This window comes from Sarcophilus harrisii, chromosome 3 (assembly GCF_902635505.1).
Source record: "Sarcophilus harrisii chromosome 3, mSarHar1.11, whole genome shotgun sequence".
In the NCBI taxonomy this organism is placed as follows: domain Eukaryota; kingdom Metazoa; phylum Chordata; class Mammalia; order Dasyuromorphia; family Dasyuridae; genus Sarcophilus; species Sarcophilus harrisii.
The window spans coordinates 271931711-271959516 of NC_045428.1; the positions used below are offsets into that span (position 1 = coordinate 271931711).

Sequence of the window (27806 nt, forward strand, 5' to 3'; positions counted from 1 at the left end):
ATGTTCACCCTACTGTCCTCAAGCAAATCTATCTGCTCCCTTAAATATTGTTAGTCTAAGGGTTATGATTGGTTTTGAGCTAACTTCTGATCACTTCATCACTTCTGGGGGGAAGGAGGACCCCAAACTCAATACCCAAGGTTTCACCCCTTTCTCACCAAAGACCAATTCCACAATGAACACACAGAGTGAAGAGCAAAAAAAAAAAAAAAAAAAAAAAAAAATCCCATTCGTCTAAATTATAGCAAAATTTAAATAAGAGAAGGAATATTTAGAAGAACATATCAAAAATAGAGAAAAAGTGAAAAAGTTGTTCCATAGAGAACAAGATAACTCAGCTTCACCAAGAGAGATAATCTTATATCTCACCCAAATGGAAACTCCCCAAAATCTCTAGAGTGGCAAATCAGGGAAGATAAGAGAAACTGCTCTCTCTTCCCCATCTTTTCTTCAATAATCTGCCTCCTCCATTCCTCCCTTGTACCTGAAAAAGAGTTTTACTTGGAGAGTCACAAAGGGAAGTCCCTTTTGAAGAGTCCCCAAAGGGACACTGCTGAGAATGGAAGTTCTCACCTCTCTCTATCTCCATTCTGTCCTTCATGTAGGATTCATTTCCACCAAAAAGGAACTCCTTAACAATGGGCTTTGGGACAGAGGTTAAATGTATAAAGTTCTCTCCAACTCTAAGATCCTTTAGGACCAGTAGATAATAATCACTTCACCCACTACCCTACCAGAGAATAGAAGGTTCTAAAGGCAGGAATTATTTCATTCTTTTCTTGAAGTAAAGATTATTTCATTCTTTCTTTTTGTGGCAGGAGAAGGTAATCAAGTTTAAATGACTTGCCTAGGGTCACATAGCTAGTAAATATTTGAGTCTAGATTTGAATTCAGGTCCTCCTGATTCCAGGTCCAGTACTCTATCCATTGTGCCATCTAGATGTCCTTATTTTACTCTTTATCTTTGTACCAAAGAGTGCCCTGCCCATCATAAGCACTTAGTAAGTGCTTACTGATTTAAATACAGAGACCCTGGCTTCTTTTTAGAATATCAAATGAATTAAAGCATAAATGTCAGGAATATGGAGAATTAAGGTGATTCAGGCTCTGTTAATTTGGTTTCCAATTTTTATACTCAGGTAGATCCCAAATCTTGACAATGAACCCTGAGGCTGCCTCTATCTCCAAACACTATTATTTCAAGTCCTATTATTCTGTTAATAGAAAAAGCCTACCTGTGACTTTCCTAAATTAATTGTAAGGTTTTCGACTAGCTCAGGCCCTGGCTTTGAAGAAAATATGTCTCAGATTTGTTAGGCACCTTATCTTGTAAATAGTGGAATATGCTTGATTAAATTAAAGCAATCAACTGCTCTGTGTACTTCAAATAAGCTAATAGAATTACTCATTTAGCCCTTAGGGATGCTTGTTTTCAATGCATTGGTTTATTTGCTTATAATAATTCAAGAATCTATTCAGATATATTAAAATGAAAGCTAATTTTAGACAAGGCCTTTCACAGATATACATCCCATGCTGAATAAATTAAATTAGATAAACTTATACTAAAGCTCTGAATATGCTTAAAAAAATACATTTTTCAAATTAAAACAAAAAACAAGAATCAGATGTGCTGAATATATTCATCAACCTAACTATTTCACAAAGAAATATAGTTACTGCCTCTCTGAGAGATCCTTGGCTTGGGCCCTAAATTTCATCTACCCATGGAGCCTCTCATTGAGAAAAACAATCTTTATGAGAATGGAGTTCAACATCCCTGAAACCATCAACATCAACAATTAACACATTGTCAGTGATGAGCAATTAGTCCAAAAGTCCCAAGAATAATAATGTCTCACAAGTTAAGTTCCAGCCACTATTTTACACATTGTAGGCATTTAATAGATACTTTTTCATTCATTTATTCATTTAACTCCAACAACTTGGAAAAGAAAGCCCAAATACACTATTCTCATTCAAATCAAAGTCTGGTAAGCAAATACATAGATTTCTCTTGAAAACTAGAGAACGCAAGAAACTTAAGATGAATACCAAGGTAAGCAAGAGCAGTTCTCCTCTCCTGAATTATCCCAAATTCTTGTAGGATAATTAATCAAGATAAATCCAAATTCTAGAGCCTCCATGTATATTTATTTAAATTTCTATGATGACATTATTTAAATTTTCTTGTATTGCAATGAACTATACTATCCAGCTTGAATAAGAAAAATTTCCAGCTATCCCAACTACAGAGTAAGAGATTTAAAACCCTAGGCAAAATTAGAGGGTTTCACATCAAATCTAAATAAAAGTTAAAATGTATGTAGTGTGCTTCAATGTCTGCAATGTACAATATATACATTATCTCATTTAATCTCTCCAACAACCCTTTGCAGTAGATGCTATTTTCAACTCCTTCATCTCTCCTGCTTACACACACACACACAGATACATTTCGGTTAAGGAAACTGAGGTTCAGAATCTTCAGAAAGATTCAGGGACAGTGACTTGCACAGGGTCTTTCACAAAGCTAATGAGTATATAAGGCAAGAAGTGAAGGAACTCAAGCTTGGTTCACCAACTACAACAAGCTATCCAATAGAACATTCCGCTATTCTGTACAATAACTAAGGAAGCTCCTAAGATCATAATGTTTTTACTAGTATACTCTAAACCTAACACAGTGCTGGTTAAGTAGTACTTGCTTAATAAATACTTATTTGAGTGACAAAGTAAATAAATAGATATAGAGTACTGAGCTGAGACTCAAGACAAAAAGATCACTTTCTAGTCCCCTGCTCTGCTACTTACCACTGCCACTTACTACCTTATTACAACTTTGGCCAAGTCACTTTAAGACCTATTAGTATTTCACAATTGGCAATATGCTTCTACAAATGGTATCTTCTCTGATTGTCACAATAACACCATGAGCTAAGTATATGATATCCATTTTTAAATGAGAAAACTTGGAAGAGAAACTTCACAAGGTTGTTGGAGAAATTAAATGAGATAATGTATGTATTATACTTTGCAGACATGGAAGGAGCTGAAATAAACTTATTTGATTAAAAATTAAGTCCCACTGCCTTGTCTGAACACCCAAATTATCTGAAAATAAAGAATTGTCTAGAATAAAGAAGGGACATTCTTTAAATGGGCCACCATTAGACAAAAGCAAGAGAATTCTTGAGACAGTGATTTAATTCATTGAAACAATATCTAAAAACACATCATGCTAAGTATTTCTGTCCTTGTTTTTAATCTGGCCTTAAAATAAAGCCTTAAATTTCAGCAATCTAAGAACTAGGAAGCTTATGTCTAAGTGGCATAATTTTTAGTCCAGCTTTGGCTCCATGTCCTGTTCATTTTTATTTTCAAGTTATATTTTCTATTTTGATGTTGGGAAAAGTGGAGGTAAAATTTTTCATTAAAATATTTTGGGGGGGGAGGGAAATGAGAATGGTTTGAAGATTAGTCATAATTTTCCCAGAATTTACTTTGTTTTAACCTCATCATGGACTTATGGTGTATTATTACACTTACACAATATAATATATATTGTGCTAAAATTTAGATTGTATGCATGGAATTCTGTATGTTTGTGGGTTGTTTTTTTTAACAAATTATGTAAATATCATGCTTAAAAAGAAAATTAAAATAAAATAATTTGAGGAAAGTCAGACAAAAGGCAATCAAGTGACTTACCTGAATAAGGAAACAATAATGTATTAAGTACTTACTCCATGCCTACTATATTGCAAATATTGTCAATTGGATCCTAACAACAATCCTCACAAAAATGAAATGACTTGTCCACACACAGCTAATAAATTGTCTGAAGACACAAACTCAGGTCTTCCTAACTCCAGGTCTAAGATTCTATCCAGCATAACTTCTAGCTACCTCAAGGTAACATATCTAGTAAATTGTTGCAAAATAGATATTCAACCTCAAGTCCTCCAAATACAAATGTAGCATTCTCTCCACTACTTAAGTTCTCTAATTTCTTCTCAAGTCTCTTACAAGAACAGAACTAGACTTAAGCAACATAAATCAGAAGATGAAGATACCTGAAATGAAATGTATCTAATAATGTTACTAAGTATAGTTACTTCTTAAATATGTAAACCAATTAAACCGATGGCTACATGCTTATATGATCAGTCCACAAATCGATAGGAACTTTGGGAAGAATTTCCTATTTCTCAGTGAGAAAAATAAAGGGAGTAAAGTAGTGAGGAGCTGAGGGAAGTCACAAGGAAAAAAACTCCACCATTATTTTCAGGCAAGAATAATGGCTAAGAAAGAAGGAAAGGAGAAAGGGGATATAGACACCCAAAGGATTACTCATGCTCTTGCCTGTGAATGTAATTTACAATGAGAGCAAGCACTGGTCATTAGGAAAATAGGAACAGCTTGAATCACTTAATTAAAACACTGCTCAAAACTGTTCATTCCAAAACCATTCTACCCATGAGGCTGCAGAAAGCCAATATACTACTTTGAAACATCTTCTTTTGATTAGCTCAGTTCTTCCAAGGTAAGAGCATGGAGGATTCTTGTAGGATCTGACACTCTCTAAGCAGCAGTGGACATCAAAAGCTGAACTAAAGGTCACTGCCCTCATTGTTGTACACATTCCAAACCCCAAAAGAGCAGCAAGCACACCCATTTTATAAGGGGAGCTCTTATAAAAGTAATGTTGTTGGTAGAAGTAAAAAAAAAAAAAAAAGTTAATTTGTACTTTTTATTGCAAAAACTAATTTCAATATAATTTTAAATTTTCCTTAAAAATCTAAAATTTAATGAAATAGTACCCCAAAGGTACCTAACATTCTAGAATATACTTCTTCCCTGATGCTAAAATCAATCAATCCATCAACAAATATTTACTATCAATGTAATTTAGTGAAACTAGAGTTACTTCATTCATTTTCTTCATGCTGTGCCTGTTGGCAGAACCCTTTTTTCTCCTATTAGAGTATAATAGTAACAAAAACTCTTATTCATATAGAACTTTTAACTCTGGATACATCATTTCATTACACACAACAACCCTGATAGAGAGCATTAAGAGCCCCATTTTGCAGGAGAGAAAATGTAGGCAGGGTTAGGTGACTTATTCGAAGACACACAGTTACTAAGTATGTGAAACAGTATTGAAACTTAAGTCTTCCTGATTCTAAGCATAGTGTTCCAATATACTATTTCATAACTAAATATTCTTCCAGGCAGTTTTTGTCTTTGGATGCCAAGAATCTTGGATTTCAAATAAATAGTAAGGAAAAAAATTCCATATAATTTGAATTTTTGTAAGCTTCTAACCAATACTCTTTTTGTTCTATTGAGTATGTATGTTGGGGCCATATCAGGTTTGTCATACCTTTGTAAAATTGCACTAGGATATATTCTTGATTAAGCAAGGGATTGAGGCAATAGCAGAGAGGAAAAAAAAGATCATTTCAATTAACTGAAATTGTAAGGTTTTTGCATGAACAAAATCAGTGCAGCTGAATAAAGAAACTGTCAACTCTGCATGAAATTTCTGCATCAAATATATCTGATAAAAATCTAATGTTTATAATATGTAGGGTATTAACACAGTGGTAAAAGGCAAAAAGCCATTTTCCAGTGAATCTGAACAAACAGCTCTCCAAAAAAAGTGTATATTACTAACAATCAAATGAAATACTGCTCCAATTTACTAATATAAGAGATTCAATCTCACAATTTGATAGAAGACAAAAAATGTTGATGCTTCTTGGGAAAGACAAATACATTAATACACTTTTGGTGGAATTGTGAATTGGGTCCAACTATTCTGCAAAACAATTTGAAATTATTCTTAAAATAAAAATGTTGCTAAAACATCAACAGTCTTAGACCAGTGATTTCACCACTTGACATATACCCCAAGGAAGTCAAATGCAGAAAGGAAGGTGCTAATATACACTGAAATTTTCATTCTTCAGCATTTCATTTGTATTAACAAGGAATAAAACTACCCTTCAGTTAGGTTTTTTTTAAATGTATGAATATTACTGGGCCATAAGTTATAATGAATATGAAGAATACAGAGAAGTATTAGAAAATAAAATGAATTGATGAGTGAACCAGAAAAATAATATATACCCAATATCCACTAACAGCATAAAAGAAAGGATTACAACAACAAAAACTCAATGCTTTGTGACGATAATAACCAAAAAGCTCTAGAAAAGAGAAGAGTGAAAAAAAACTTTTTGTTGTTGTTCTCTCAAATTTTGCAGAGATGGAGGTTATGGATATGCAATGTTACATATGTTTACATATATTATCAGATTTGGTTGATGTGTTAGTTTTGCTGAATTACTCTTTTCTTTTCATCTTTTTATTCTTTGTTGCAAGAAATGACTCATTGGGTAGTTTGTTGGAGGAAGAGATATATTTGGAAATGTTGGTAATATAAAAATAAAAGTCATCAAGAAAAATTTAAATCATAGAAGTAATCACTCTCCATAGCCACTTCACAACCTGTTGTGAAGCTCCAATGAAATAACGTTTAGAACTTCTCTATCACCAGAAATAAAAACTATTATTTTGTCAAAGACAAATAAATGAACTCATTCTTTAAGAATAGATTTAGTTGTACTAAAATGTATGATCACAATATTAAGAAACAGAAATACTTATTTCTAAGCTATGATAACTCTCAAAGATCTTTCCAATACATTAGCATCCTTTCAGTCAAATTTGAAAGATTAGGAAAAAATTTATAGTGTTTTCAAAATAATATTAATGTGTGATGATTTTATATTTATGAATTATTTTCCCTCCACTGTTCATCAAAATGACTAAATATATGCTCCTGCCCTTGGGCATTATCATATTTAAATTTGTAGTTAGATAGGAGCTTTTTTACTCTAATGAAAAGTAGTGATTAAAAATATGAGATTTTGAAAGGTTTTCAGACATGTTGAACAAAGCAGGAACAGTTACCCCAATACCCATGATGAATGGCAGCTGCCTGTTTATTCAATCCCAGGATAAATGTCCTATAATCAAAAGCCATCTTGTTCCTACTTGGGAAAGTTGAGTAATTAGATCTTTAGTCACTTTTAGGATGTAAAATCAGAATACCTTATACATGTTAACAAAGTAGCCAAGAACTGAATAGTATTGACACTAAGACCTGCCTCTGTAAACACCTACTATCTCCCATAGCACAAATTTAATTTAAAAATCATCATGCTCAACATGTACTCAACATCAATAACAAGGAAAAAATCTTCCTGATTATTAGTGTTGCTATTCATTCATTTACTTTTCTGTATGAATATGTATTTTTTTCCAGAGAAAGAAACCTATGATTTTGATAAGTTCTCCCTATCCATGTAACAGATCAGCCATTGTTTGTGATTTATAAGTCTTTGAGTGTTGCCTTGGACACTGGAGAGCTAAATGACTTGCTTATGATAATATATCCAAAATCAATTAATCAATTCATCCATCAAAAAGTATTTTTTGAACTCTGGGAGATGACTAAAAACCATTACATTGAATTCCCAATCCCTATATTTATGCACACCTGCATTTTTTATTTCCTTCACAAGCTAATTGTACAATATTTCAGAGTCTGATTCTTTTTCTACAGTAAAATAACGTTTTGGTCAGGTATACTTATTGTGTATCTAATTTATATTTTAATATATTTAACATCTACTGGTCATCCTGCCATCTAGGGGAGGGGGTGGGGGGGGTAAGAGGTGAAAAATTGGAACAAGAGGTTTGGCAATTGTTAATGCTGTAAAGTTACCCATGCATATATCCTGTAAATAAAAGGCTATTAAATTAAAAAAAAAAAAAAAAAAAAAAGAGTTAGACCAATGGGTACAGTGATCAAAAGCTCTGGGAAGGAATTCCTGCCAAAAGACATTTCTGTCACAGGTCTTTGTGAGTAAGACATTTCAGACTAACAAAGAGAATATATTTCTGTTGTAGCTTAGTCGACTGCGTGTGAATAAAAGTAAAAGAAAAAAAAAAAAAAGTATTTTTTGAAGTTCCATGTGGCAGGCACTACACTAGCTGCTGAGGGTACAAAGGTAAATGTGAAATAGGCCCTGATTTCAAAGAGCCAATGTATACATGTATATTGTGTGTATGTAAAAAACTATATATATGTGTACATATTTATATGTACACAAAAATATGCCTATACATACAAAATTTACAAAATAAATACAAAGTATTTATTCTCTATATATATGTACACATATGTATGTATTATATGTAATAATAGGCACACATTTGTGTGGAAATATGTATACACATACAAAATAAAAGCAAGGTATCTATTTCTATATATTACTTATATATAATAATAGATATACATTTGTGTATACAAAAAATGTACAAAATTGACAAGGTAATTCAACAAGGAGGAATTAGCAGATGGGAGGATCAAGAATAACCTTATTTAAAAAGAATATGAACTTAACTTTGAAGGAAATTGGGGGTTCTAAGAAAATGAGGAAAGAGAGGTTTATATTCTAGACAAAGGAAGAGGTTTGTGAAATACAGACAAGAAGATGGAATATTGTTGTGAGTATCAGTAAGAAAGGCAATTTGGTTAGTCTAAGAGGGCAGTGAAGGAAGGGATACGTAATAAAGCTGGGAATGTAGGTTGAATTTAGGTCATGAAGGGCTTTAAATGCCAAACAAAAGTTTGTATTTTATTCTAGTGCAAACATTTTTAATATTTTTGGTGTCATGGACTCTGACGTTCTGGAGATACTTATGAATCATTTCTCAGAACACAATTTTTAAATAACTGAAGGAAATTCTAAATTTTAGTTAGAAATGATTGAAAATAAAATTTAATTTTTTTCCATCCAAGTTCATAAACTACCCCCCTGAAATTTATCCAGGATCCAGTTAATAACCTCTCTCCTAGAAATAAAAAGACATAAACCTCATCTCTTACTGAATCTAAGGCTAATTCTCTATCCAGTATTCTGTTAACAATTGCATTACAAAATATAAAAATTAAATATATACTTTTTAATTCTAGTAGCAGGATTTATCCTCCTCATTCCCCTTTTGGCTCCTAAATACTTAAGTAGGCCCGGGTATCTTGCTTATATTTTTTTCTTATCAACTCCAGTAGGGATATGCATTCCAAAGACAAAAATTTGTTTTTAATTTTTTGCCTAGAGCCTCATAATTTACAAAGTGCTCCCACCTCTCAATTAATCATTTGCTCAAATGATTTTGTAAAATAAAGTCTGGTTATCATTATTATTTTTATTATTACCTCCATTATCTCATCCTCACAACAGTCCCATAAAATGGCTGTATTATCATCATTTCCATTTGCCAAATAAGTTAAGAAACTTGGGTTTCAAATGACAGAGAAAATTAGAGTCCAAGTCTTTTGATTCTAGATAGAGCACATTCACCCCACTATATCAGATGTTTTTAATTTTTTTTTTTGATATGTCTTATACCCCTTTGGAAGTCTGATGAAGTTCATGAATATTTTGTTAAAATAAAGTTTTTACATAAATAAAATAAAATAGATGAAATTACAAAAGAAATATATTAAAATAGGTTATCAAGTCCTTTAAAAATCAAGTTCATAGGAGCAGCTCAGTGATCCAGCATTAACCCTAAAGTCAGAAGAACCTGAATTCAAATCTGGCCTCTGATACTTGAAACTTATTAGCCACATAACCCTGGGCAAGTCACAACTTCTATTGCTCCACCCAAAAAAAAAAAAAAAAATCAACTTCACAAACCCCAGGTTAGGAACTTCACAATATTATGGAGCCTTGTATAACACAGAAACATGAGAAGAAAGTACTAACTTTCTCTGTTTCATGATTAAAGTTTTTTTGGTTATAAATGTTGAGATTTTAATAGTTTTAAATAACAGCTTATTTTAAATGTAAATGAAGTGAATAAATAGTTAAAACAAAGTGAACAGGAGAACAATTTACATGGCAATTACAATATCATATAGCTAATCAACTATGAAAAACTCAGTAACTCTGACTGATAAAATGATCTACTACAATTCAAAAGGACTGATGAAAAAAACCACTATCCATCTCCACATAAAGAACTGATGGTTATAGAGATTAAAAGTTTTTTTCCTTTCTTTTCTTTTCTTTTCTTTAGAACTTGATCAATACAGATCTATGTTTTACATGATTTCATATATATATATATATATATATATATATAAATATATATATATATATATATATAATAAGTGTTGCATTTCTTATTTTCTCAATGAGTAAGAAAGGGAATAGAGGGAGGGAGAGAATTTAAACTAAAAATAAAAGACACTTAAAATTAAGTTAAAATTATGTTTGTTTCCATGATTTCATTTGAGATTTTTGTGCATGTATTAGATTCAAGAGGTCATCAAACTCAGGAAAATGCTTTTGATACACTGAAAGAGATGAAGGAGTGAAACACGTATATGGCCACAAGACCCAACAACCTCCTCACCATATCTGTTCCTTTTTTGAAAAACGTGCTGCAAAAATGTGTGATGAGAAAAATATTTCAGTCATGTAATAAACAACCAAGAAGTAAATACTTACTAATCTGGTTGGTAGATGCACTATAAAAGGCATTGACTGTTGTTGGATTGGTGAACCATCTGGAAAGAGAGAAAGAAACACAACTACCAATTATCATTTGATTAGCAAATACCCAAAAGAACACAACATACATCTGGGATATTGTTCAATAAAAACAGAAAGTTAATGGTCATATGGTATATCAGAGTAGTCATATCAGTTCAATGTTGTTGAATTATACTAATTACTGAACAATTAGCATTCCTAGTTATATGTAATTAAGCTATATTCTATAAATTTCAAAAAAAATAAAGTAGGTTTATTGAATTTTAATAATTTTTAAATAAAGTTGGTATTTCTGCTTTTGAAAGAAAATAAGTCAATAGCTCTAGTACTGAAGTATTCTCTTTACAGATAAGAACAAGGCAATATTGTGAAATCTTTTTGAACCTGCCAAAGTAAACAAAACTCTGCCTAACAGGATTGAGTCAGGTTTAGCTCTTCAAAAGTTCTTTGCTTCTAATCTGTTGGTTAGAAGTCCTTGAGGAAAGGTAGGAACATTCAGAAAGTTTAGAGAGGAATATAGCAATAAAACTTCTCTGTCTACTCAGTCCAGACATGCTTATATATCCTACATCTAGAAGAAACCCCAACTTGATCTTTCCTTTTTTGCTAACTACAATTCTATAGTCCTTTATAACTAACCTAGAAAAGATACTTCTACTTTCTCTCCTCTTACTCTCTTCTTAACCTTTTATAATCTAGCTTCTGACCTTATCATTCCACCAAAATTACTCTCTCCAAAGTTAATGGTGATCTCTTAGTTGCCAAATATATGGTCTTTATTCCATTATTCTCCTTGACCTCTCTGAAGCCTTTCACAAAGCTGATAACTCTCTCAGATAGTTCAGAATTAGTTTAAATAGCAATTGTTTCTGTTTTGGCCAGAAACCCTGAGAATCTTCCCCTCCCAAGTTGATTTCCTTTTGTTTTTTTTTGTTTTTTTTTTACTAATTAAAAAAGGTTATTCTTTGCCTTAATTCTTACCTAACTTTAATGACTGAATGGGCATTACTTCAAACTGAGACCTGAAAAATATCTTAGCTTAAAAAGGCCAAAATGTCCCACTGAATCCAGGGTTTTCTCCAGTCATCCTGATCTATTTCTTGCCACTGGACCTTGAGGGCTCTAAAGGAAACTTTACACAGCTCTCCTTCACTTAAATCAAATTCCCTTGCAAGTCATAAAATTACCTTATAAATGTCATGGTCTTCTTTGAGAACAAAACACAAACAACAGCTCTCTGCTTCTTGATAGATTTTTCTCTCTAAGTTTTGGGATACCATTATTCCTCCTTCTACTTCTATCAGACAGCTCCTTCTCTGTCTTCTTTGCTGGATCCTCTTCCATCCATAGCTGTCTCTCAGGGTTAGGTGCTGATCCATCTTTTCTTCTTTCTATATATTGCTTTACTTAGTGATCTCATCAGCTCCCATAGATTTAATTACAATTTTTATGCTAATGATTCTCAAATTTTCCTTTCCTGTTTCACTCTCTCTGCTGACTTCCATTCTTAAGTTTCCAACTGCTTTTTGGATTCAGTCTTAAACTGAATGTCCAGCAGACAATTTAAAATCAAATTGTCCAAAATTACTCCTCTCATTTCCAATATGTTACCAAGGTCTATTTCATCTTTCCAACATCTTTCTAATATTCTTCCCCTTTTCTCCTCAGACACCATTATCATTTTGTGTGGGCCCTCATCACTTTACACTTGGATTATTGCAATAACTTGGTAATAATCTGCTTACCTCAACTCTCCCCCTATTCCAATCCATTTTCCATTCAGCCACTAAAGTGATCATGTCAGTCCCTACCCAGTAAACTCCAATAGCTTTCCATAGTCTCCAGGATCAAATTCAAACTACTCTGGCATCTAAACTCTTCATACTATAGTGCCTTCCCTGCATTTCCAGACTTCTTATACCTTATTCCCTGTCATATATTCTTTGACCCAATGTTCCATGGCTGTTCCATGAATAAAACACTCCATCTCTTATCTCTGGGCATTTTCTCTAATCCTCAATACCTGGTCCTCCTTCCATTTAATGAATTTCCCGATTTCCCAATTAAAATCCCACCTTCTACAGGAAGCCTTAACTTCCTCTTAATTCTAGTTGCAGTTCCCTCTTTATTTTGTATTTACCCTGAATATAGTTTGCATAGTATATATTTGTTTGCATGTTGCTTTCTCCAGTAGATTTTATACTCATTGAAGGCAAAAATTAATTTTTGCCTCTTTTTACATCCCAAGGCTTAGCACAGGGTCTGGCACATAGTAAGTACTTGATAAATACTGATTGATTGATTACTAAACTGTTTTACATAGACCACTGAATAATTAAAAAATTAAAACTTTCTGCTGCTATTATTTAAGATTTCTCACCAGTCTTATAAAAAAAATGTCAAACCATTATTGGTTATATTGCTCAAAAACAAGTCTGGTTTCTAAGTTCTTTCAGTGCAAGTCACTCTAAATCTTCCACAGGACCATGGAGTCATTAGACCATTTATGTCTGTCTCAGCCTGAAATAAGAAGATACTTTGGCTAAAGGTCAATTCAGCAAATTAAACCACTGGTTGTGACCCTAAGACTACTTTGCCCAGCTCCTAAGCCTGCTGTCAGAATGACATTCTCTTCTTCTCCAGTCAATTACAGATTACAAGTCTTTCTCAGTTGTCACCTGAAATGACACCAGCTTCTTAATCAGTGACTAGTAAATGTTTCTACTAAATTGGGATTAGACTTGAATTAAATTCATTTGCTTTTAACCTGAGTTCTCTGGATGGCTTATTTTCCTGAGAAAACTAATTGAAATCTCTCACTGATTTGGTTCTTAGTTGTACAATAGAAAAAGGAAGGAGAACCCAGTGTTTAAATTCAATCTCTAATGCTTAATATCTCTGATTTTCAGCAATTTCACTTGAGTTACCTTGGCCTCAGCTTCCTTAGTTATAAAATGAGATCCTTGGATTGGATAGCCTCTAGGATTCCTTCCAGTTCTGTATCTATGATCTTTTGAACTCTGTCTACAATTTAGTTCATCAATTGGAGGGTCCAGGAGGATTTTAAAAAACATTGCATGTAAGATAAAACACAAAGAAGAAGGGAAATCCAGAATGTTAGAGGAAACCTCAATTCAGGCTGTCACTCTGTGAGTTCAGGTTCAATGTTAGGATGAAATAGAAAAGTTGACAAAGGAAGGTTTATTTAACCCTAATATAGAAAAGATGTTCAACAGGGATATAGCATATTTGCTCAATAGACATGGTTCTCCTTGTCTCCATATTTCCATTTGGAAGTGCAACTGGTCATAAGGGCACAGAGTGCTGACCTCCATCATTTTGGAATATTCAAAGATCTGAATGGCCAGATGACTGAATGAGCAGTCTTTTTTATGTCCTGAGACATAAAACAAGCCATGTTAATATGACCAGAGACAATCAGGAAGCAGCTGGTCAAGAGAAGCTGAAGTTACCTAACTTTGTTGAATTTATGGGGGAAATTAGCTTAATCCAGTAGGAGGAGAAATGTCTTTAAATAATGGCCCTATCACACAAATATCAGGCAACTTGGCTTCCCTAACTTTATATTTGTAAAAAGCTTACACCACAACAGGAACAATGACCTGATTTACTTACATAATTCTACCCTCTCTGTCATTATCACCATCCCAATGTTTTCTGGATGTATAACTAAAATAAGAGAGGATATTCAAATATATTCTAAACTGCTGGAATGTATGAATAAAAACTAACCGAAAAACCCAAACCCCTCCTGGATCCAGAAATATAATTTCTCTTCAGGTGGGAGGCCTCTTATTGATCTTTGAGAGTGAATGTTTCTATCCTACTCAGGTTGGGTTAGTTAAAAGAAGCCAAGACTATGCATGAGTCAATTCCATCACTGGCCAGCACAGGAAAATTGACCAGTGTTGTTTGTAGCTTAGACCAATTCACCCCTTAAATAAACAATTTAGTATCCACAACCACCGTCACCACCACTCCTGAAATCTCATCATATTGATGCTGAACTTTATGTGTGGATCTACATAGCCTACTGTAGTTCACAACTCTTTAGTTCAAGAGATCTACCAGCTTCAATCTCTCTGATAATTAAAAGTATAGGAGTATACTATTATGCCCAATCAAAGGTTTATTTAAAGAGCACTTGAAAATCTGTGACCAGTGGCTTATCCTTATTCTCTTATTGTTAGCAAACTTTCTAATTCTATTATTTTAACTACCCCCATAGTATCTAGTATTACAGATACACATGATTATATTCCATTTATTATCTTTTTATAGAGTTTTGTTATATACATGGAAATATGTCTCATCTCCTTACAAAAAAAAAAAAAAAAAACCTGTTACTTCTTTAAAATCAAAACATTATTTTCTATAATACATAGTACAGAGCTAAAGAAACATAAGGAAATAAAATGAATATTCAAATAAATTACATATATTTCCTTTGTAAGACGTTTAGACGACAAGGGGAAAACAAAGAGATAAAGATACTATAGGGATGGATGAGAACATAATCTTAATAAAGAAAATCTTAATAAAAAATTAAACTAGTTTTACTATAAGATGGCAAAGAATAGCTTAAAATTCAATATTGTTATTTTTTCCTATACTTTATGTGGATATTTGGACTAGTTGGATTATACATGAATGAAATAAATAATTTCTAAGTTTTATGATTCGATTAACTCATATCATAAACTGAAATTTCTTATACTGATTAAATCATAAGTATGGACCCCCCCAAAATTGTGGAGAGAAAAGGTTATTGAATTTGCAGTGGGAAAAATAGATTTGAGTCCCCACTCTAATATTATGTAATTAATTATGTAATGGTCATTTAAGTCATTTAAGCTTCTAAGGCTCAATTTCCTCATTTTCAAATGAGGGACAATGATATACTATTTACCTCATAAGATTGTAGAAAATAAGATTTTATAAGTCTTAAAGCAATATATAAATGAACTATTAGTATTTACCTATTTTATAAGACTGTCATAAACAAAGCTCTTAGTAACCTAGATATATACAAATGAAGGTTATGATCAGGGGTAAGCCAATTAATGTTTAATAACTAGCTTTGTGAAGTTTTATGTTTAGACTGCATTATTAAAAATTTCCCATCACTTTTTTAAGTCTAGATCATCAACTTAATAATAAATCTAGACCTGATTTGTATCATTTGCCAGCTTCTGGGGTGTAAATGTTCTCAATGAATATTTAACAAGTGGCTCCATGACAGCTCTTATAGTTTGGAGCCAGCACACCTCTGGCTATTATGATTATTATTACCTTCATGAAAGAGTTGCTGATGTCAGTATGATAGAATGGGAAAAGCATTGAATTTAAAATCAGAGGACTTGAATTTATATACTTACTATTTTTGTGATACTATTGAGCAAAGCACTTTTTATCATTGGATCTCATTTATAGAATGAGAGATTTAGATAGAGAGAGAGAGAGAGAGAGATAACTTTTGTAGTCCTTTTTAGTTCTAAATCCATCTTATAAAATAAAGAAAAGAATGGCACTTGTATATTCATTATAATAAAGAACTCAGAAGAAGAAACTCCAACTACCAACACAGAGCACCTTTTCTGCAATTTATAATATTAGCTACCTCAAGCAATATGTATGACTTGCCTGAGGTCACACAACCTGTATGTGAACCCAGGTCTCCTGTCTCCAAGACCAGCTCTCCAATCCATTCCATGTTGCCTCATATATGAAATTAGATAATTAATGTAAAGTACTTTATGTAGCTTCTCAGCAAAGAGGATGATGGGAAGAGTAGTTATTTCCAGCTGGAAGGAAGATTCCAGGACCATTAGAGACAAAAACTGCCTCATTCAGGAAGAGGATGAAACCCAGGGGAATTTTGGAAGTCCTTACTGATTGGGAATGGGTGGAGAAGGGATACACACAAGCCAACTGCAAGTGAAAAGTGATACTACCCCAAATTGAATATAATCACAAGAAGTTAAAGTTTTATCTTGGAGATGTAATCTGTCTGGATAGAGTGTTATGATTTCTCTTGACTATCTCTGCTATTGGGACCTGTTAAATTTATCCCTTCTCCATTTCCTTCCCCTCCCCTACCTCAATCATTGCCTGGTAAAGGGGTATCACTTACCTTTGGAAGTTTTCTAATTTCTTTTAAGTTTTGTTTATATTCTGTGTGTATTTATATAATGTATTTTGTCTCAAGATAAAGATAAACTGATTTTTATTTCAGTTGAATAGATATTTACTATATAGGAACAATGGAGAAGGGTAAGGGGGAGGTGGGGGGAAAGCAAAGATTCTCAGCTATGAACCAATAACTGAGATTTAATCTTGAGCCTATATTGAAGCACTCCCCCCTCAACATCCCTGAAGATACAAATGAAGGGATTCATTTTAAAACTGGAAGGTTTTACATAAATGCAAACTACTTTTATTATTGTTCCTAAAAAATTTCCTGACCAGTAACAAATACATTGTAAACACTATTTTTCATATACTATGTGAGAGAATATAATACAAAGTAAGTGAAAACTTAAGAAAATGAAAAGATTCTTTTAAGTGGGGATTTGATCTATTTATAGTATAAGCATATTTTAAATGGTAAAGGAATCAAGTCCAAGAATGTTTTGTTAGAGTAGAAATGAAAATAAGTCAATGGGGAAACTGCTTTAAAGTAATTGCTGGGGGAAAAAAAAGGAAATGATGGAATGAGGAAGAGAAATTACATTCTGACATGCTGAGCAACAGAGTAAATCCTTTATTTTTAAGTCTGCTGGTAATGTGACAATTTGGAGGATGGGATCCTAAATATATATCATTCAGGGATAACCTGCCAATTAATTTTCTTCTTGCTGACATTCCCATCATGTGAGGGACCTCTTCGATGCACATTAGTGCAGCTAAAATGGATTCCAAGAGAATGAAAGATAAAGAGTGTTTATCTCCCATGGCCACAAAGAAGCAAAATGTTATTTCAGTGCTTTACAAGCATTTATGTTGGGTTAAAGGAAATATAGAATCATGACCTACTGTTCAAAGTAAACTGCTATAGAGGAGATACTTCAGAATCATCCCCACTCAATTAACTCATGCATTTTCAAAGCCCTGAGATGGTTATTAAAGTCAATGGGCATTATAAAGCTAAAACCCCATGTAGTGCCTCTAAAAGGTATCAGTTGGCAATATCCAGAAAAGAAACTTAACAGTACTATCTGGTTATTGTTCAGAGAAAGCCCCCAACATTCTAATGCTGATTTCACTGCATATGCCTATATGTGACAACAGAAATAACCACATCACTGTGGATATCTAACATTCAAAAGCTTCCAGAAGAAATTCCTCATGTTTATAAAACATGGGGAAGTCTGTGTTTATCTCATTTGCAAATGAGAAACTTGCACATTTCAAGGGGGAATCAAGCTAATGTCAATTGTCTTTTTTTCTTAGCTTTACAGTTTTTGAAGAAAGGCAATCATTAAAATGCCATTAAAAATAATCATGATTTTCCAGTAATTCCATTGTTGGAAAGATGTTCTGAAATGTTATTAAGAATAACCAAAAAAAGTTATTTCTTTAAAGAATCTTATAAAATCATTTCATATAGTTGCAAAAGAAAAGAATTTAAAACTATAATTAATCTAAATGTATAAAATAAAGAAAATGGCTAAATAATTTGCAATACATTAATATAATGGAAGGAAAAGATAGCATGGAATAATAAGAGAATCTACCTTTCAGTCAGGAAGAACCTGGGTTGAAGTCCCAACTCTGACACATACAAACTGGTGTCCCTAGCACATCACAACTTTTCAGTTTCCCTTGTAACTACATAAGTCTATCCTAAATTGTATAATAATTGCAGGTGTCCATTAAAGGAAAGTTCTTTTTTCTTATTTCTCTATTCTGATGAAATTACAAGTCTGGTCTAAAATATAATTGAATGCTATGAGATCTATTAGTACCAGAAATACACTGAAATCTAAAAAAAAAAACAACCTTATAAAATAATACAAAATTGGGGGGGGGAGGAAGAAAGTAAAGCAGAATCAGAAAATAAAGTACACACTAGGACTATATAAAAGGAAAAAATCAATGAGATTGAAGGAGCAAAGAATCCTAAGGAGGACTTAAGAAAAAAAAAAAAGACTGAAATTATTAAAGTAGCTGAACATGTGAACTTACATGTAGTAAGTAGTATATACTATAGTTTAATTAGCTATTCAATATTAAGTTTTAAGTAAAATAACAATAGTTTATGATTATAAACTGTTTTCTCTGAAAAAAACTGTGAGGTAATTATTTCAAGTAGTATATTATCACTGTTTGGAAGAGAAGGAAACATATTCAGAGATATAAATATGTCATAATTTAAAGACTGAAAACTGATATTTTATGTGTTATCAAATTATGTCAAAGTTGACATATTTAGAAATATTTGTAGTCTTCACATGCACATACTAATAAACTGATTACTTTTTACTGAAAATTTAAAACATTATAGGATATAGCCAGTTGTTTAGAAGCAGCAAGACAGAAGGAAGTCTTGATTTCTAGCTAGGTGAGAATTGGCTATCTCTCTGGCCTGTTTAAAAAAAAAAAAAAACTTACCATTCTCTCTCTAATCTCATTATAATGACTACAGAATTCTCCATTTGATCTGGACCTCCTTTTTCTCTATCTCTTTTACACAAACTCATTGATAAAAATTAAGCAACCCCCTTCAGTATATTTAGTCTATCTCTGTTTATTTTTCACTTAAAAATGCATAACTGATATATCTGATTCCCTAACCTCTGGGATCGGACACTGGTTCATATAAACATACAAGGTTTTATTGCAGGGATGGAAAGACCCTGGACATTCATCCAAACTCCACATTTAACATACACAGGCACCAAAACCCAAGGGTATTCTCTCTATAAACAGAATGATCCTACAGGCTTCACCTATGTCAGTTCTAGACAGATGTCTCAGAAATGAATGGCATGCTAGGACTGCCTGCTCAGGGTCAGTGATTTACTGTCTAAACCAGCAAATAGGCTCATTTTGAGCAGAGTATTTGGGAGAAGACAGAGCAAAGTAGTGTTCCCCGCTAAGCCAGAAGGAAAGAATCAGATATATATAAAAAGACAAACTAAAATTCCAAGCTTTGAATAAAGAGGCAATTTTTTAAAATTTCACCTGCAGAATAGAATTGTCTTTGTACTACCAAATGCTAAGTAACCACAAATATAACTGCTAATAACCAATATACTCTTACCCATTATTATTAAGATAAATCATAGTCTATCACTTGGAGGTATGATTAAATATATAAGAAACTAATTACATTTCCTTTACAAATAACATTTGTGAAGGCATTGAAATTATTGTTTAAAAAAAACTTTCTTATCTAACATATTAGAGAAAGGAAATGCCTAGTGAATCAAAAGATTTGGTTCTCTAAGATATTATAGTGGGATACTACAAACTACTAAAAACTACCACACTTATTTAAATTTAATCAGTCAAATAAATATTCCTAATAGAAATTTAAATCTCAGGTTGCCTCTGGATCAATTTAGTGGGGTCAAGATGGAAGAATAAAAGGGCTCAATCCAGGACAGAGATAATACGCTGAAGGGACCAAGGCTGAACAATGAGGAAAAGAGGCCAGTTTAGCAAAAGACAGGTTTGTTAATCCATTTATCTGCTACCGTTTTACACTACAGGGAGAAAAACTATTCATCTTCCAAATTTATTCTGTTCCCCATGTGATTCGGGCAAAATAATTCTATAGATCTTTGTTAATTTTTGTGAGGTGTCAGGAAAAGAAGCCAAAACCAACTGGTAGAATCAGATGAACATCTTGTTTTAGTTAAGCAAGAGATTAAAGGACTCTAAATGGACATTTTGAAAGCCAAAGAATCAGAATAGAAGGGTCTGAAGTCCAAAGGTATTAATTAAGCAAACACTTATTAAGTATCTACTATGTGCTAAGTACTATTTTCTAAGTTATGAGGATACTAAAAGAACAAAAAAGACCTCATAATCTACGGGAGAGATCAGTAGGAAGAAACATGATTTGAAGACTAAAACTTAGGAAATCAATCAGTGTTGAGACAGAACAACAGCTCTCAAAATCATATCAAACATGGATCTAGAAATCTAGATTGTCAAAAGATAATCTTAGTACTAGTGATCAAATATGAGATCAGTCTGGTCCTGAAGCAAAAGATCTGATCTGCATGCTCCCTCTATCACCAAATCATTATATTTTTGACTCATAAAGGACTACAGGAAATATCTAGTCCAGCTCATGTACAAAGTAATACAGGCTTCCTAACACTCTCCAAAGTAATGGAGGTGAAGGAGGTCAGATACTACAAAAATGAGGAAAGCATTACAATTGGAAGCAACTCTAACAACATCTTGAATCATTTCCTCGAAATTCATAAATCCTTTCAAATTGTTCTATTATTTCCTAGCATCACCTCTAACCTCTTAAACTTATTTCTTCAATTTTTTATTATTTCTCAAAGTCTTTTGAATCTTTCTACTTGACAGATTGGGAGAAAGCCTTATTTTCCCTTCTTGATTGATTCTGCTTAGCTAAAATCAGAAGCAACTGTAATATTTGCTTTTTAATCTTTCAAAGTGTGTTAATAATATTGCAGGCAATTACTAAATCAGAGCGGGTTTTGTTAAATAACAAAAGTGCTAATTTCTAGAGTTTTGGGGTAAAATATCACCAACTCAAATTTTATTGCACTGTGAAAATTGCTGTCATACATTTTTAGTTTTAAAGGTCACAGTTTCAACAATTGTTTTCTTCTGTTTCTTCCCACCCATCTTATCCATTTCAATTTACATATACATATCATGCATGTGTCATATATATAACATTTTTTTTACTCACTCTGTTTTTGGAACTTCTTTTCTCAGCCAGAAGAAATCAGATTGTGCTAAATACTTGCGAGTTTGTAAAACATTGCCGAAATAATCACTTTCTGAAAATTTCATCTGAGGAAAAAAATCATAATCATCATTGTTCAAAATGAAGACAACAGATATATAATTTAAAAGAAGACAATCTAAATTGACATGTCAATTATTCCCCTCCATCAGAGGAACTATGTTCACAGTAAAGGAATTTTTAGATATTCCCAATTCCAATATTTTTCATGGACTTGTGTTTGGGATTTTTTAAAGAAATATTCAAAAAATAATTTGGTGATTTCCAAATCACAGTAGAAAACAGAAGCTGCTGAAATGTACAATGTATTTCATTTCTTTATAAGGGAAAAATGTACTTTGATCTTCAAAAAGAAATAGTTATTTGTTTTCAGTCTGTATGCCTTGCAGAAATACTTGGACTCTACCAAAATTTGTGAATTGCAGTATCCGATTTTTCAGTAATATGCATCTTTTTCATCATAATCCATTTAGCCGAAATATTGCCATCCATCTCAACAAATAGCATTAGTGCATGAATGGAATAAAATAGCCAAAACAAATTTGGAGAACTCTATTCTTGTGCTTCTATCATAGTAAAATATAATCTTCCTCCCCCCCCCCCATTTCCCAAATGAAGAATTTTTTTTGGATTTGGCCATTAATTCCAAAAGACAATTCTGTTTTTTAAAAAAAATGATGTAACTGGGGAGAGATAATGTTAATTACTGTTTACCCTAGAAAAATCAGAAAATAAATGCATCTAAGTAGGATTTTCTCCTAATATGTTTAATTGTACATGTGTAATCTATATCAGATTGCTTGCTATTTGGGGGAGATGGAAGGGAAGAGATAGAGGGAGAAAAAATTCCATGGGCAAGAAGATAAACACAGCTTATCCTAAGAATGAACTGCCTTTCCTCCCAGTACTCATGGGAAGTCCCAAGACTACATGATACTGCCTGGAGACTCAAAGAAAGAGAAAGAAATGGAGAGAATCTTTTCCCTTTTTAAAAGCCCATTAAGTTATCTGATCTTCTCAATTACCAATGTCACTTGGAGATTTCATCAACAAACAAAAGTTGATGGCTTCATCAATCCCCAAAGTGCCATTCCATATTGAGTCACCAAGAATGACCAAGAACTTCATTAAATCCCAAATTCTCAAGCTCTGACTCATATTTGGTCTGCAGAAAGCAGCAATAAGAGCTATGTCTGTGTTTTGCTTATTCCCTGGTTGTATGTATATATTGAATCAACACACACACATACACACACAGACACACACACAATAAACTAAAATAATAGACTAAAAAGCAAAAGAATCAGTGACATAAGGCAAATGGTTATTTTCAACTTATAATAGGCTGTGCTAATATTTCAATTACCCTTCAATTTTACTTTCAATTAACTCTTCTGATGACAATTTGCTAGAAGATAATTCACTTTTAAAATATTAAATATTAAAAATTAAACTATATAGTTGTTTTCTTGTAACAGGAATTCCTCCCTAGATTGTCATTGGAAGAAGTTACAAAAATATAAATGTTTTAGGAAAGAATATCATTATCTCTGTTTAGAAAACAATCCAAAAGTTCTCAAGAATGACAAAGTATTTTACAAACATTTTATTTATTACTCATCCTAACAATCCTCCCAGGTTACAAGGATAAAAAACTGCAGCGTAGAAAAATGAATGATGGCACGAGTACCTCTCCTCAAATTGTTAGCACTTTGGGCATCTCCAAAGAGAGGTGGCTACATGGCACTATAGGCCTGGAGTCAGGAAGGCTTGACTTCAAATCAAGCCTCAGACATTTACTAAGCTGTGTGACATTAGGCAAGTCACTTAATTTTGTCTGCCTCAGTTTGGAGATAATAATGGCACCTAAATCATGATGTGTTTGTGAGAACAAGTAAGATATTTGTAAAACATTTATCATAATTCCTAGCACATAGCAAATAATTAATATTTGCTCTTTCTATCCCCCATTGCATTTATCACATGTTGCTTTTTATTACATCTATTTCTGTATTTATTATAACTTTTATTAGAATATGAGCTCTTTAATGGAAGGAGTCATATTTCATCTAATAATCCAGCTCCAAGTAAAAGTACCTAGAACATATTGGTCATATTTGGTAAGCTGAATTGTTCTCCTATGTTTATAAAGATATTATTGTGTCAGTGTATAGATAATAAATATTTTTCTTACAATAGGAGATTAAAAGTTCAATATTTTTAGATGCTTTATATAGATGTTACCACCAAAGAAAGAAAAGCCATTAACATTCAAAGCCCAAATACCATTAATTCAATATGCATATATGTATGTGTGTGTGTGTCTGTGTGTGTGTGTGTGTGTGTGTCTGTGTGTGTATACTACTTATAGTAGTAAGGTTCTACTTACAACCTAGAAACAATGGTCACTAAATCTTAACTAGTTTCTGGTCCTCACATATCTAATGGGCTCTGTCCATCTAATTGTTGACTATGGACTGCTTTTTTGCTGAGCAAATTAAAAAGAATCTATGTTTCCTATAAATTACAGGAATTAATCTGTTGGAAACCTGAAATATAAAAATATAATTTTGATTAGCTCAAACAATTATCAAAGTAAAAATTATTTTCTAAGTTTTGCTAAAAGATTCTAGGTCAAAATAATATGCTAGTGCTCATATTTCTCCCTTTATTCCTAACTCACATGGTTAATGGAGGGTTAGTTTGCTGTTTCTTTTAAGTAATGGCTACTACATACATGACATCTTGATTCAAGATTTTCAAAGAATGAGAATGCAATAAATGAGTTTTAATAATAAAACACTTAAAATTCTATTAAATGCAATTTGATCTTTCTCTGATGATTCAGATGGTTCTTCTGGATCAAGGAGCAATGTAATATTCCCATTTTGAACATCATTTGGAAAAATATCTGCTATGACATGTCTTAAAAGATGCTACTTATAATCAACCAATTTACTTTTCAGTAACAAATAAAAAATGTAAATAAGTCAAAATACAGAGGGGCAAATCTGATTATTTTAGATGTTTATATTTATGATAAATGTTCATTTGCTATTTACATGACAAAAGCTTATATGCAAACATATTATTCTTCATTAAAATAATCCTATTCTCAGAGTGTTTTAAATTAGTTTCTGTTAATGTCTTCTGCTTCTTATATCATCAGACTTATTTCCAGAATCCTTCACATCCTAGAGTGGTACCCCATATAACAAATATTATTTTACTATTAAATCAATGTAATTGAATAGTACATTGAAAAGATACAAAAACATGTGCTACCTATAAACTTCACACTTTCACAATTCAATGCATTGGGGATGCTCTCATATCTCTAGACTATTGTTTGGTTTTTATAATTTTGTTATATTCACATCTGATTTGTTGGTGTGTGATTGCTCTTTCCATTCACATCATGGTAGTTATTGTGTATAATGTTTTCTTGACTCTTCACTGCCCCATACATCTCTATATGATTCTCTATGAATAAACATGTTATTTCTTATGACATATTGTTACATTATATTTATGTCACACTTTGAATAGCCATTCTCCAATTGCTAATATTTTATATTTATATTTTTATATTTAAAATATTATTTTTTCCAATTTGTTGTTATCACCAAAATTGCTACTAAAAATAATTTAGTGTACATGGGGATTTTCTTTCTATTGATAGCTTCCTTGGGGATTAAGTTCAGTAATGCAGTCTTGGGTTCAAAAGGTATGAACAGCTTAGTGACTTTAGTTATATAATTCTAAATTGCTTTTCAAAATAGCTGTATCATTTCACAGCTCCACTAAACTATTTTGGTAAGCCTATCTTTCCACAACCTTTACAATATTAACGATTGGCATATTTTATCAACTTTGCCAATTTTCAAAATGTGAAGTAAAACCTCAGGATTGTTTTAATGTTTTCTCTTCTTAATTATGATTTTAGAATACTAATTTCTTCATGTGCTTGAGAATATTTCACAATTTTTATCCTTGTATCACTAATCTATTGGTATCCCTCAATGCTCCAGGATCCTCTTCTCTGCTACCTCTATATTACTTTTCTTGGTGATCTCATCAGTTCCCTTGGATTTTATTACCATGTTTATGTTGATGATTCTCAGTCTACCTATTTAGTCCCAATCTATCTGCTGACCTTCTATCTTGAATCTCCAACTACTTTTCAGGAATTTCAAATGCTTTCTTCCTCAGTGATTCTTTAGAGAATCATTTGGGAAGTACCATTTGTTTGATCAAAGTTTTATAGAATTCTCCAGTAAATCCAGAAGGAGGGAGTGGTGGTGGTGGTAAGGGGTGGGGTGATAGTGATTGATCCTCTCAACCCTTTTGGTGGTATTTCATTAGGCAGCTAAATGGCACAATGGGTATTTCTTGATATATAGAATGTGCGTGTGTGTGTGTGCGTGTGTGCGTGTGTGTGTACATACATATATAGGTCTGAAGTCAGGAAAATTTGAGTTCAATTCTAACTTTAGATATTTACTAGCTAAGTGATCCTGGAAAAGTCACTTCATCTCTATTGCCTATGTATCCTCATTTTTATATGAAGATGATGATAAAATCTACTTCTCAGAGTTATTATAAAAATCAAATGAGATAAAAATTATAAAATGCTTAGCACAGTATCATAAATTTTTGCACATAAATTTTGGCTTTTATTATCATTATTATTAGTTCCCTTAAAGCAAGGTTTATTTCATTTTATGAGATTAGATTACTAAAGATCTCTTTTTGGCTTTCCAATAACCTGGATATTTTATATTTTTGAAGATATTCCTCTATTTCTTTTTGATAACATATAACTGTATAGTGTGTTATCTTATGTTTTTATTTCATCTGGTTTTGTTGTAATTTCATTTTGCTCATTTACTTGACTCATTGATTTGATTTTCTAATTTATTCTTTTTAATCAGATTAGTGGATCAGATTAAAGAATAATATTATAGCTTAATATATCATTTCTATGGGGTTTCTGTTTCTAATGTATTTTTCTCTGATTTTTAGTATCTCCCTTTTTGTGTTTATTTTAGGTTGATTTATTTGTAGGCTCTCTGTTTTTAAAATGCTAAGAAATATGTATATTCTTTTCCATACCATTATAAAGATTACATATCTTTAAACTCCAGTTTTTCCAGAAGTTTGTTTTGTTTAATGTTTTCCCTTTTGTTTATCTTTCCATTAAATTTATACAGAACTGTGAAAAAGATATTGAAGTCTCTTTTCACTTTTATGTTACTGTCTATGTGCTCTTGTAGCTTAATGGTTTCTTTATGAATTTGGATACTAAGATATTTAGAACATATAAGATTATTACTAATATTGACTTGTTTATAATTCCTTCCATCATAATGTAGTTTCTTTGTTTATCCATTTTATTTAATGTTTTTGACTTTTCAAATAGCACAATTGATACTCCTGTTTTTTTGGATATACTTGATGCATAGTATTTTTCTTCATTCTTTATATTTCATTTTGTATATGTCTTTATTTTTTAAATTTGTAAGCAACAGATTGTAAGGTGTTTTTTTTTTCTTATCCAATCTTTTTTTTGTTTTGTTTTACTGAATTGTTAATCCATTTACATTAAAAGTAATGAGCATTGTGTTTATATTTTCTTCCATTTGTCTCTAATATTGGATTTTTTCTCAAGCTATATTTTTCTCTCTTCTCCAGTAAGCACAGTATTACTTTTTTTTTTCAATTACTTTAGTTCATTCTCTTTTAAGAGGGCCTTTCTTCTGATACTCCCTTCCCTTTAACTACTCCTTTACCTTTGGGGTTTCACTTATTACTTGCTTTTAGCTTCTTGAGTTTTATCTTGTCATCTAATTCTTTTCCCTTTTTTTCCTTCTCATTCTAGTTAAGTTTCTTTTTCCTCTTCTCCTCTTCAACTAGTCCTCTTCATTATTTCTAAAAATTACATTCTTCATGCTCCTTCTCAAAGAGAATTTTCCTCATTTTCTTCATTGTCCTCTTCTGTTTACCTAGATCCACATTCTCTAGTTCAACTGTAATTATCTATTTTCTCTATTTCTCATGCAATTAAAGAATCCAAAGTATCCATTCTAGACTCTCCCTTTTAAGCAATCTCTATCACTGCCTTGTAGAACTTGCCCCACTGACGCCCTTTTTCCATTTTGTTTGACTTCCAGAATGAAGTC

General features: G+C 32.2%; 1 protein-coding gene across 1 annotated transcript in view; it reads right to left on the reverse strand.

The window, feature by feature from the left end:
* PHEX (phosphate regulating endopeptidase homolog X-linked) overlaps positions 1-27806 on the reverse strand; it is a 259922-nt gene that overhangs the window by 46980 nt on the left and 185136 nt on the right. Inside the window, exons 14-15 of the mRNA XM_003763504.2 lie at positions 21568-21671; positions 10599-10657 (exon numbers count right to left, since the gene is read on the reverse strand). Coding sequence (XP_003763552.1) covers positions 10599-10657; positions 21568-21671 — 163 coding nt within the window. The remainder of the gene's footprint in view (positions 1-10598; positions 10658-21567; positions 21672-27806) is intronic.